Source organism: Phaseolus vulgaris, chromosome 4, assembly GCF_051622355.1.
Source record: "Phaseolus vulgaris cultivar YP4 chromosome 4, ASM5162235v1, whole genome shotgun sequence".
Lineage (NCBI taxonomy): Eukaryota > Viridiplantae > Streptophyta > Magnoliopsida > Fabales > Fabaceae > Phaseolus > Phaseolus vulgaris.
The window spans coordinates 20,701,306-20,714,379 of record NC_143501.1 but is presented as its reverse complement, the minus strand read 5'-3'; the positions used below and the strand labels follow the sequence as shown (position 1 = coordinate 20,714,379).

The 13,074-nt window shown below is 33.3% G+C and overlaps 1 protein-coding gene across 1 annotated transcript; it reads left to right on the top strand.

Annotated features, from left to right (window-relative positions):
• The first annotated feature begins 416 nt into the window (after positions 1–416).
• Positions 417–3,911, top strand: LOC137837516 (sucrose transport protein SUC8). The gene is made up of 4 exons (XM_068646525.2): positions 417–2,201; positions 3,019–3,082; positions 3,216–3,259; positions 3,361–3,911. The coding sequence occupies exons 1-4, from the start codon at positions 963–965 to the stop codon at positions 3,541–3,543; spliced, it is 1,530 nt and encodes a 509-aa protein (XP_068502626.1). The 5' UTR covers positions 417–962; the 3' UTR covers positions 3,544–3,911.
• Positions 3,912–13,074: the final 9,163 nt, after the last annotated feature.

Here is a 13,074-nt window from a genome sequence, read left to right as displayed (position 1 = left end):
AAAAATATCTGAAACTTCAAAATCAGAGTAGTACACACACCCACGCCAGCTAATAATCAAAAACGATCTTAGTTCCCTTTTCCCACTGGTGTATGATTCCTGATTCCTCATATTATTATTATTATTTTATTTATTATTTTATAATCTAAAATAAACTAAACTTATTTTACATAATCTTTACATAAACTAAACTTTTATTCCAGAAACTATTATTTTTATGGCATGGTAAAAGACAAAGATCATGCATTGTACGTAAGCCCTCCTCCAGTCCGTGTTAAAGCCAGGAGGTCTATTTTTGTCTTTATTCTCATTTTTCAAAGCTCTTCTGCAGTTAATTTTAATAAACTCTCTTTATATTGGTTGCTAAAATGCACCTCACTCTTATTTTAACACTCACAAGATTTCTCAATCAATTCATGCATCTCACTGTGCACCCCTGTCCTATTTCATACTCTGTCCTATCCCTTAACTCTTATACCACAATCCTATTTAATATATAGATATTGTATAATATGTATACCTACTTGATATTATTTTTTATTTTTTAAATATATCATACATATTATATTTACACTTTTTTCTTTTTTTTATTCTTTTAAGGGTCAAATTTTTCTTACTCCTAAAGATTCTGTTTGAAGCAGAAATTGATGCACTGAAGGGGGGTGATAAGATAAAAGATAAAAGTAAAATGAGAGAAGTTGGAGGAAGAAGGTGAGAAACATATGAAAGAAAAAGGGATAAAGTTAATTATCCATTATGAATTATGAAAAATATATCGACACATATTAACGTACGTTTCCGTGTCTAAATATAGTTAAATCCATTCTCCCCAGGCTATAAAATCCCGCACTCGCTCTTTCCTTCCACACACAATACATCTTCACTTGTTCTTCCTCTTGTGAGAAAACAGAACACAGTGAGAGACAAAACAGGTTTCTCTCTTTTGAGGAAATTCCTTCACCATGGAGGCACCATCTCCAACCAAACCCATTGACCCAACAAAGCCTTCCATCACCACCCTTAGTGTGGAGGGCAGCCAGGGCGAGCCCAGCCCACTCCGAAAAATGTTTGCTGTGGCGTCCATAGCCGCTGGCATACAATTCGGATGGGCTCTTCAGCTCTCTCTGCTCACCCCTTACGTTCAGCTCTTGGGAGTCCCACACGCCGCAGCCTCCTTCATCTGGCTCTGTGGCCCCATCTCCGGACTTGTGGTGCAGCCCATTGTGGGCTACTACAGCGACAGAAGCACTTCTCGCTACGGTCGCAGACGCCCTTTTATTCTTGGAGGTGCAGTGGCTGTGGCCATAGCTGTATTTCTCATCGGTTATGCAGCCGATATAGGATACTCAGCTGGCGACGACATAACCAAGAAAACCCGTCCTCGGGCTGTTGCGGTGTTTGTCATAGGATTTTGGATCCTAGATGTTGCCAACAACATGTTACAAGGACCTTGCCGTGCCTTTCTAGCAGACTTAGCTGCTGGGGACCAGCGAAAAACGAGAATAGCCAATGGGTTTTTCTCGTTCTTCATGGCCGTGGGCAACGTCTTGGGATACGCAGCAGGGTCTTTCAGTGGTCTGCATAAGATCTTTCCCTTCACGCAGACCAAGGCGTGCGATGTTTTCTGCGCAAACCTCAAAAGCTGTTTCTTTTTCTCGATCTTGTTGCTGCTGTTCTTGTCCACGGTGGCTCTCATTTACGTAAAGGACAAGCCCGTGGCGGCACGGGCGGTGCAAGAGGACGCCCAGCCCTCGTGTTTCTTTCAGCTCTTCGGGGCGTTGAAGGAGCTCAAAAGACCCATGTGGATGCTCATGTTGGTGACAGCTGTCAACTGGATCGGGTGGTTCCCCTACTTCCTCTTCGACACCGACTGGATGGGTCGCGAGGTGTACGGCGGAACGGCGGGCGAGGACGCGTACGCGGAGGGGGTGCGCGTGGGGTCGCTGGGACTCATGATAAACGCCGTCGTTTTGGGGTTCATGTCGCTGGCGGTTGAACCCTTGGGCCGCATGGTTGGGGGAGTGAAGAGGCTGTGGGGGATCGTGAACTTCATTCTCGCGATTGGCTTCGGAATGACCGTGGTCATAACCAAGATGGCAGAGCACCAGCGCCACTTGAACCCCGCCGCCGTGGGTCACCCCTCCGACGGCGTCAAAATTGGCTCCATGGTTTTCTTCGCGGTTCTCGGAGTTCCCCTTGCGGTAACGTTTTCTCTCTCTTCTCTACGTGTTCTAAACGATTGCGTTTGGTTTACTGAATTTCAGTTACATTTGAAAAATTAGCAAGTTTTAACTTTTCTTTCTAAATTGTTTAAATCATTAACCCATCCCGGTAATTTAATTATTCATTTAATCTTTTTAATGTTTATGTTTTAATCTCTACATCTTAAAAAAATCGTTGTTGTTTTTTTACTAAACATTTAATTACTGGGCATCTGTTTATTTTTCTGTAATATATAGTTCGTATTTATGTTGTAATGTTTTTTATATTTCTTCAAAAAAAATTCTGGACAAGGGTGGTGTTGGACAGTAGTTGGGCCGTACCTAGTTGTCATATGCACATAAATTCTACTACAATATTTTTTAAGGCTATTTTTTTATTTTTATAAGGAATTATAAAATATTCAAACAGATAAACATATAAGGAGTGTTTCTTCTTGGAAATGAGAAAATTGAATGCAAGTTTGTATATCTTTGATAACTAGTTTTGTATAAAGAATCTTGAAAAGTCTAAAAAAGTGGACTCTTTTGACTGGTGGAGTTTTGGTTTGGACTTCTTGTCAGTCTAATATTTTTGGCAGGGATTACCTAATCTATGTCAGACACTGTTCATAATAATTCAAATACAGATTGAAAATAAACGTACCCTTTATTCTTTATGTAAGAGTGAAGTGAAGATACATTAAAAACGAGGTTTATTGAAAAAAAAACAAAGAAGTATGAGACAAGTTGAACTGAAAAGCTTAAAAATGATCTACTTGCCTTAAACTAATGTTCTACTTTCTATTCATGTGTTCAGATTACTTTCAGTGTTCCTTTTGCTCTTGCATCAATATACTCCAGCGCTTCAGGAGCAGGGCAAGGTATAAATCAATTCACAACTTGTCAAAATTAGATCATTTTATTTATATGCACATTTAATCAAATAATTTGTTCTCATACTTTGGTCCATTGATGTATTCAACTGGGTTTTACTAATCCTTTTTCTTGATTCAGGTTTATCATTGGGAGTCCTCAATCTTGCAATTGTTGTACCACAGGTTAGTCTGATTGAAGCAGAAATATACTTTGAATATAAGTATAAAGTATGAGTATTATTAGTCAATTATTTGACCATGTATACACACATGTGAATGTACAGATGGTGGTGTCTGCACTGAGTGGTCCTTGGGATGCTTTGTTTGGTGGTGGCAACTTGCCGGCTTTCATGGTGGGGGCAGCGGCGGCCGCCTTGAGCGCCATAATGGCGATTGTCTTGCTGCCAACCCCAAAACCAGCTGATGAGGCCAAGGCTGCAAGCATGGTTGCAGGGGGCTTTCACTAGTTGATGGAGTTTTTCATGTTTCAGTTTTGTCCCCTGCTTTGTTAGGAAAAAACAAGACCAAAATGAAAGTAATAAGAAGGAAAAAATTGGAGCTGGTGTGTAATTATGTATTAGACCCACCAAGTGCTGCATTTGTTGTTGTTGTAGCACCCACTGAACATAGTAATTGTAGAGTTTGGTGTGATTGTACAGAATTGCAGTGGTTGGAGGACCTTCCTAATATATAAACATAGTCTGGTAAGTTAAGTGTTCAGAGGAATTTGGTGACAACAGAGTCAAGTTCAAGACTTTATATCCATCAATAATAATAATAATAATAAGGGAAATGCAATGCCCCTTTTGCAATGTTTTCCCAGTTCCTTCTTATACATCTTACATCGTACTCTTATCTTATTTTCTCATCTCTTTCTTTTTACATCACAAAGTCTTATAAATGCTATTTTAACACTGCAATAGTTTCCATTTCACTTTTTTTTTATAAATGTTAGGTTGAGAATTATAATCAAACTGAATTCTATTTCTTTTATTCTCTTCTTATGTATCTTTATGATAGTAGTTAATGTAAGAAAACATTAATTTTAAGAGAAAACTATCTAGCAGATAGATTTATTAACATGTTTGGTTTCATACATAGAATTTAATTTATATTAACTAAATTTATTGAATATTTAAAAGGAAAATATTACAATTTAATGTTTTTAATTGCAATATAATGAAAATTCTCTATTCAATCATGAAAAGTGTGAAAAGAAAAGATGAAGGAACAAAAAAGTTGGAAGAAAATAAATTATTACTGTGTTGAATGTTGATGCAAGACAATGTGTGGTATGTGTGTGATATGCGAATTGTCATGATGAGCCATATTCCGTGTATCTCTGACATTATTCGAAGCATTAAATATGAACAAGTTACTAAAGTTAAGTTTAAAATTTTGAATAAAAATAACATTATCAGTACAACATTGGAATTTTTTTTGCAACCTAATTTGTTTTCAATTTCTCTAAAAATATTTTTAAATTCATGATAGTTTTTAGTAATTCCATTCTTAATTATAGTTAAGTTAATGTTATAAGAGGAAATTGTTAATTAATATAATTTAAATAAAAAATAATATTTCAAAACTAAGATAGCTAAATTTTTTAAGTGCGTAAGTTTAATTAAGTTTATATTTATTATTTATATAAATAAAATGATTTTATTTATTTTTACCCTTTTCACCAAAATTTACTCTCAATATTATATTTTTATAAAAATAATTATAATTTATTTAGACAGTTACAATCTATTTTATTTATACTATTTTATAATGATTGTAAAAAATTATTTTCTAATATATATTATAAACACAAATTGTCTCTAAAACAATAATAAAATACGATTTATATTTTTAAGAATTAAAATTATTTTTAATTTATTCTTTACATAACTTAATTACTATTATAACATAAAAATTATTGCTCATAATATATTTAAAATAAAATTTATACATGGTTATCTTATTTATAAAAAATATTAAATATATCACTTAATTGAATTATATGCATACTTTTTTTTAATCAATATTCTTTGTGGTACTAAATTAATTATAGTTAATAATACGGACTAAAAAAGACTAACAATTAAAAAAATGACAAAGTCTAAAATAGAATTTGATAATGTTTGTAAGAATTCAAAACCATATTTTATTCTATCATTTATTTATTTTTAAGTTGAGTATGGATAGAAATATAAAAAATAAAATAATTTATTATATTATAATTATTAATTCTAAAAATATAAAACATATTTAATTTTTCTTTAGATATAATATTCCTATTTATGATATATTAAACAAATATTTTATAATAATTCAATATTATAACACTAAAATTAATATATAGAAAACAAATTATAGGTTTTAAGTATAATATAATGATTTTGAATATAATATAATATTAAATTTAATTATTAAATAAGAAAGGTAAAAGAAAAAAATATAATTACCTTATTTATATTAAATAATAAATAAAGTATTCAATTAAATAGTAAATCTAAAATATAAAACCATTTTGACTACAAATAAGTTTTTTATATTGTTTTTGATATTGTCTTAGTTTTACTATTGGATTCGTTGGAAGACGAATTATAATCCTTTGACATTATCTATACTATTATCTCTTTAGTATTAAACAATCTAATACGGATTAGACAATCTATGCTAAAATAATTCTAATATGAATGTATGATAAAAATTATCAATAGACTAAGTGATATTTATTGTAGGAATTAAAACCTTATTGAAATCTTATAAATGTTGTCATTATTATCATCTTAAGTTTTATTATTTTATTTAATGTCTTGCCACAGTACAGACCAATCCATGTGAGTCAGTCTACCAATCCTCTGAAAAAAGCATGGTTGAGCTACGTATTTTAATCCACTAGCTCATTTAGGTTTGTTTTTCATAACTTGTAGCCTACGCAGGCCAATGACGGGGTAGAACAGGTTAGCCCACATAACCTATAATAAAAAAAAATCAATTATCTTTCAATGTTAGTAAAATGCAGGAACAACAATGATGGTTTTGAAGTCCAGAGAAGATCATAATTAATTACAATAAGTAACTTAGATAATAATTTCTTTATATGTATGTTTGTTTGTAAAAGATTTAACTTTGTCATGTTTATTTGATGTAAATGTTAATCTTATACTTATTTAACTTATTTAAATTTTATCGTCAATGATAGACTTTATAAGGTGCAACAAGAATGTAAAATATCAAAACAAAATTATTGTCCTAACATTTTTTTTATAAAAGCTTTCATGTTAGGCATCATTATACAACTTGGCATCTCAGCTAGGCTGATACCTCAACTAACAACAATCATTTGCCATCACATTAGAAAATTATTATTAAAAAAAGGAAAAAGAAAGAAAATACAAAAAATATATGGTGGACTAGACCAAAACCCATATGTTAACAAAAACTATACATAGGTAGACTATACTTATTCATAAAGAATTTTAAGAATAAACTAGATGGAAGCCTATTATACGAATGAAATGATTCTCTATGAATAAATCCTAAATTAGCCAACTGTTCCGTCCGGTTGATCGGGACGTCTTCGTGCACGACCTCAACCGTCAGCTAGGGACTCCTTCCCACTGATTGTCTGTGGATTCCTGCAAAAAAGAGGACAAAGAGGCGCCCTAGCGGCCGTTTGCACTCCAACGCTCAAGTCAGCCAGCAAGAAACACCAAAACTGTTCACCTCCGTTTCTGAGCACCGCATATGGCACTCTGAAGGTGGTAAGAAATAACTGTGTATTGTGTATCTATGTTCTCTCTCTCAGGCAAAAATATTCCCCAGTCCCTTGTTCGTAACTGTTGAAGCACGAGCAAGCAACTAGAGAGCTCTGGTAAATTTGCAGAAAGTTCGAACCCTCTTTCCAACATTCTCCGCGCTATTTAAACTACCCAAGCATTTAAAGCACCTTAAAGCGCCTTTAATTACAAACGTAACGCGCTCAATCAGCGTATTTAATTAGAAAACGTAGCGCATTTAAGACGTTGAAACGCTTGGGAGCCATAATAACACCTGAATGCTCGAAAGGGAAACTGTATTGAAGGACTTTAATTACCTGGCCCCTGACTAAAGGGTATTTCTATTCTGGCATGGCTGTCGTACACGTGGAGGTCCTCACGACGTAATGACCCCATCTGGGGGCGTTTCTGCCCATCTGAGGACGTTTCTACGTGTGAGTCCTCCTGCTTGGGAGTGCTACTGCGCTAGGGGTGACTTTTTGGGTGCCAACTCATGCCCCCAATTATCTAGTCACTTACTTTGAGAGCGTATCTGCCTTTCTCTTGTACCCTGCACCCGGCTGCCCTGGGCGTGACCTTCCTCTTGAGTTGTATCTGTCCCACAGGCGTCTCTGGGGCGGCAGGAGCACTTCACGAGTCAGGCTGCCCTACACTGGTACTATTACTATGGCCTTGAAGCCACCTTTTCCTTCTCTTTTTCACTGCCCCGGGTTATCAGGACCTGAGGCCTCCCCACGGCGTCGCTCCCTCCATGGTCTTTCCTACCCATGGGTATCGGGGAACCATACCGTGATTGCCTTGCTTTAGCACTATTTGATCTAGCGACGCCCTGGTTCGGCGACGCCTTTACCTAGGCGACGCCTTGCTTTGGCGACGCTTCCTCTTGGCGTCTCTCCACCTAGGCGACGCCTTGCGTTGACCTTGACTCTCCATCCGTTGACTTTGACTTTGACTTAGTCAACGCCCGGATACGGGACGGTACACCAACTAATCAGCACAAGCATTTCCTTCACGAAAAATATGAGTAACCCTAAACCTGATTTTCCCACAGTAATTAAGACAAGTATTTCATCGATTACGAAGCATACACGAAACATTAGTCCTAGCAATAAATGCATCACAAACCAAGGCAGAATCACATTAGTCCTAGCAATAAATGCATCACAAACCAAGGCAAAATCACATTTAAGTCATACATTAGTAAGACCCATCTTTTGAGTTTCCTCTATAGCATATATAACACCATAAAATCTAGCAACCATAGTAGTCTGAACTTCAAAAAACGCAGAGAAAACACCAATAAAATCTCCCATACTCTTACGAAAAATACCTCCACAAGTACCAAGACCAGGATATCCTCTAGCAACCCCATCAATGTTAATTTTAACTCATCCTGGTAAAGGGAACTCCCATCTAGCAGGAAGATGACGAAGAACTTTACCAGTATGAGTATTAATACCAAAAAACTTAATCACATTGAAATCCAACATATCATTATTCATTGAAGCTTTAGACGAATTTTCCTCTAAATAAGTTAAATCTTTAATTAATGAAACAGTCTTAGAAACATCAATCTTATCCTGAAATCTAGCATAATTCCTCATATGCCTCCAAATAGAAAAAGTTAACACAACAAGCTTAATCAATTTAACCAAAGGACTACCATCACTCTTAATAAAAAAAATCATCCTTATTAGAGAAATGAGAAGTAAGAAAAATCTGTTGAACCCAACTCTAAATATGCAAAACATTAGAACATTCAAAAAATAAATGCTAAATAGATTCCTCGTGTTTTTCCAAAACGTACACATAGAAGATATATGCAAACCTTTATTATGAATATGTTGATCTGTAGGAAGCCGCTCATGAAAAACTTTCCAGAGTACTGGAGTTTTGGAAGGCGGAATGTATGAAGACCAAATGAATTTACCCCAACCATAGGGAACTCATGGTTCCAAGAAAAATGTCTAAGTTGATTTAAGAGTGAAAGGAACAGACTCGTCTAGAATCCAATTAGGGAGATCTTGTTCCTCTCTAACCATGATATGATTAAAAAAATGAGGCATCTGTCGTAAAGACAAGGGAATATTCCAATCACAACCAGTTCAAAACTGAGAGATTGTATCCAGAATGCTAGCACCATAAGATAAATCCTACAATATTTGCTAAAGAAGTAGTAGAACACCATTTATAATTTCAGAAATTAATAAAAGTACCTGTACCAACAATCCAAGCAGTATTATCAAGTATAGTAGAATAAAGTTGCTTAATTCCCGGCCAAAGAGATGAGGATCTATAAACCATTCTAAACTCGTATTTTGATTTAAGAACCCTGACTTTCAGGATAAAAGACCAAGGCCTGTTGCTATAAGCAAAGTTCCAAACAAGCTTAAGGAGATATGCATTATTTTTATGATGAAGGTTAATAATCTTTAAACCTCCATTCTTAAGAGGTGAACAAATTGTCGCCCAATTAACGGTAGTTATGCCTTTTTTTATAATATCATCAGTCCAAATAAAATTTAGAAACCATTGTTCAACTTGCTTAAGAAGTGAAATAAACCATTTATACATATTAAAGCTATAAGCTAGAAATCCAGTAATCACTATATTGACCAACTGAATCTGACCCATCATGCTAAGAGATTTACCTTTCCAAAATGCTAGCTTCAATTTAACTTTATGAGTCAATGGTTGAAGAAATCGACACTTTGGAGTACCAACAAGATCGACACTCTAAATAAGTGAAAGACAAACAACCATGACTATAATTTATTCTAACATTTACATATAAGTTTTTTTTTTAAGATTTTGTTATGCGGGCAAGCACCCTTAGGCCAATTATTATGTTAGATGGGTCAACAAAGCTAAGACAATTTCTTCCGGCACCACCATAAATGACAATTTTAGATGTGAAATGACAACTTTGTCATTTTCTTCATCTTTTTCATTGACACCCCTCTTTCTTTCTTCTAGATTCTAAAATTTAATTTTGTATTCTAAATTTTAGAGTTTGGAATGTATTTTCTAGATTTAAAAATACATTACTCTATAATTCATAATACAATTTTGTATTTCAAATTCTAAAGTTCAAAAAACCTACATATTATACAATTCAGAAATGAAAAAAAAAAAAAAATGCTACACCTTTTACCGAATGACAGTTTTAAAATTAAAAGATTGGAGGTGCAATAAGAAACTGTGGAGGTGGAGGAAGAAATTGCTAATCTGCAACGGATCCATCCTAACTTTTATGGGACCAAATATGGGACTCACGAACGCCCATTGCCATCTTTTCAGAAAATTTAAAGTTGAATTAGTTTTCAAGAGATTTTGAATCCGAATCAATTAAAAATAACGGGAAGTAAATATACAACATCATCTAGCAAAGGTTTTTTAAATAGATGAAATTTGTTTAAAAAATTATAAAGCGAGAGGTTAGATGGTAGAATCTACAGAATTTAACGATTTGTTAATTTAATACATATCAAGAAATAAATAATATATGTATTCAAAAAATGGGTTAAAAATGGATTTTTAACATTCCTATAAATACATCTCTATTACATATTATATATTAAATCTTAGCTTAAAACATGTGTTTTATAAGATTTTCTTATTAAAAAATTTATAATTTTTGTAAAAATGATATACAATGAAATTTATAAAAGATAAATTAAAATCTAATATAATAATTATTATAACAATGATTGAGTTGACTCGTATTTTTATTTTCATGCACCTCCATGTTCACATTATAATGACGAAATGACCAAATAACCTCTAATCTTTTCTTCAGTATTTTAATCCTAATTTTTACTTTCCACATGAAGCCCCTAGTGAAGGGGGAAACACGAGGGGTGCGAAAAGTAAAACATTAATGGTGCATGCATGATCATGGATATTGCTACATTTGCAGGATTTCAATTGATTTCTGTCGATTTCTTTTTGCACCTCCATGCTTTCTTCCTGCATCTCTGTATACAAGACTAGAAATGATAATTTTGTCTTTTTCCTCATCTTTTTCAGTGACACCCTTTTTCCCTTTTTTTATTTTATTTTGAATTTTAGAGTTCGTAGGTATTTTCTAGAATTCAGAAAATAAAATCGTTTCCAAATTTTAGAATTTAAAATGTATTTTATGAATTTAAAAATATCTTCAAAATTTTAATTTTTGGAATACAATTTTGTATTTCAAATTTTAGAGTTCTTATTTTTGAACTCAAAAAAATATCTTTTAAATTTTAAAATTATACAATTTTATATTTCTTTTTCAAATTTAAAATTTAAAATTTTAAAATTTTAAATATAATTTTATATTTTTTTTTCAAATTTTAAAATTTAAAATACAATTTTATATTTCGAATTTTAAAGTTTGGAAGGTTTACAAATTATAATACAATTAGAAAATAAAAAAAAATTCTGCACCTTTTGCCCAAGAGATTTTGGAATTGAATATACGAAGAGGTGAGAAAGAAATTGTCTTCATTCCTAAAATTCTCACTGCTCATCAAGCCAACCAAAGAAACCCTAATATCATGAATTAAACAATATTTGAAAAGGCATCAAATATTGAGTGTTATACAATTTAGAATCACATGGGCCGGATTTACCTCACACATCTAAGACATAATACTTTTAATGTGAGCGATCTAACTCTATTTTTTTTTTTAGGTTTTTAAATTCGCGGACAAATTCTCTCTAACCCGGGAAGGATGGTGTAACCATGAATGACTCAACATCATCTGAGCTAGCTCAACCTTCTAAAAAGATGACCAAAAGTATGAAACAGGGTTCAAGGCTAGGTCAGAAATCTCAGTCAAACAGTAACTCAAGCCTAACCATTCCTCAAAGGATCATTAGGGGCATACATAAGAGCAAGGTTAGGATAATATCTTCTTTCTTTTAGTCTTTCTATAAGATAGGGTTTAAATGTAATAAACTAGCCTTGTACCCCTGCACAGCACGGGTATTCTATAAAAAAAAAAGAAACCTAATAAAAATAAATAAAAGAAATATTACATAACAAATAATTAATAAATAATAAATAAATTTCATTAAAAAAATTCAAAAAATAAAATAAAATTTAACAAATGTAGAAAATCTGAAGGAAGGAGGAATCAATGAAACGTTGACAAATGGCGTAACCACATGAAGCCACCTAGCGTTCATATAAACGCTCATTCCTCCCACTCTCTTCATTCTCCGTTTCCTAAACCTTAACCCTCTGCATTCCCTCCAAAACTCTCTCTCTCACATTTATTTCCTCTGTTATGCTTATGTTTCACAAATTTGGCAACTACACCATGGGGTTTTGAGTTTATATAGGTTCTGATAACATATATCCATTCATTCTCATTTCTTTTTTTCATTTTTTTGAAGAACAGATTATTCTTTATCATTTCTTTTCTACATTGCGTGTTTTTATTTTTTCTGTCGATTCTTTTCATCTATTTGTTACATTTTTTCACAACATCAATTTTATTTTCTTGGGTTCCTTACTGATATGATTCCAATAACATGATATGGATATAGAATGAATGGGTGACTCTAAAACAGCAAGTAAACCCCAAGAACTACTCAAGAACAGTTCAGGAATCACAAGAACAATGCCAAGAACAGCAAGTTAACGCAGCATACTATTGGGTTCAATAGTGTCAAAGTTCAAGATGGGGGGTGAATTGACCTTTTAAATGTTTCTCGCATAATCAATTTTTATCACAGTACACAGAAAATAAATCGATTTATTTGACAATGAACAAATTTATTTTGACACTGTTTATGTTTGAAAACGTTTATATCAGCCAAGTTATTCTCGAGGTTATACAGATTAATTTGCAAGCCACACACACTGATATTAAAGAGAAAAACAGTGAACAACAAAAACCAGTAACCTTCAATTTTTAAGCAAGTGATTAAGGTTCAATTATTAGCTTGACAATCAATTGGGTAACCTATCACAATCAACCTGTTCTAGTTGTATTTAATAGATCATATATCTTCTTCACATAACCAAACTGATTTTCCAGAAAATAAGAACAGTATGAACAAGCCCAGAAAGAACAAATTTGTTTTTAATTGAGCAGATTCAATTTCTGGCAGATTGGCAGATAAGCAAGAATTCGAGTGCAGGGATGAAGAGAAATGAACACACAACAGTTATACTGGTTCACTCAAATGAGCTACATCTAGTCTCACCTAATCCAAGGTGAAATCCACTAAACAAAA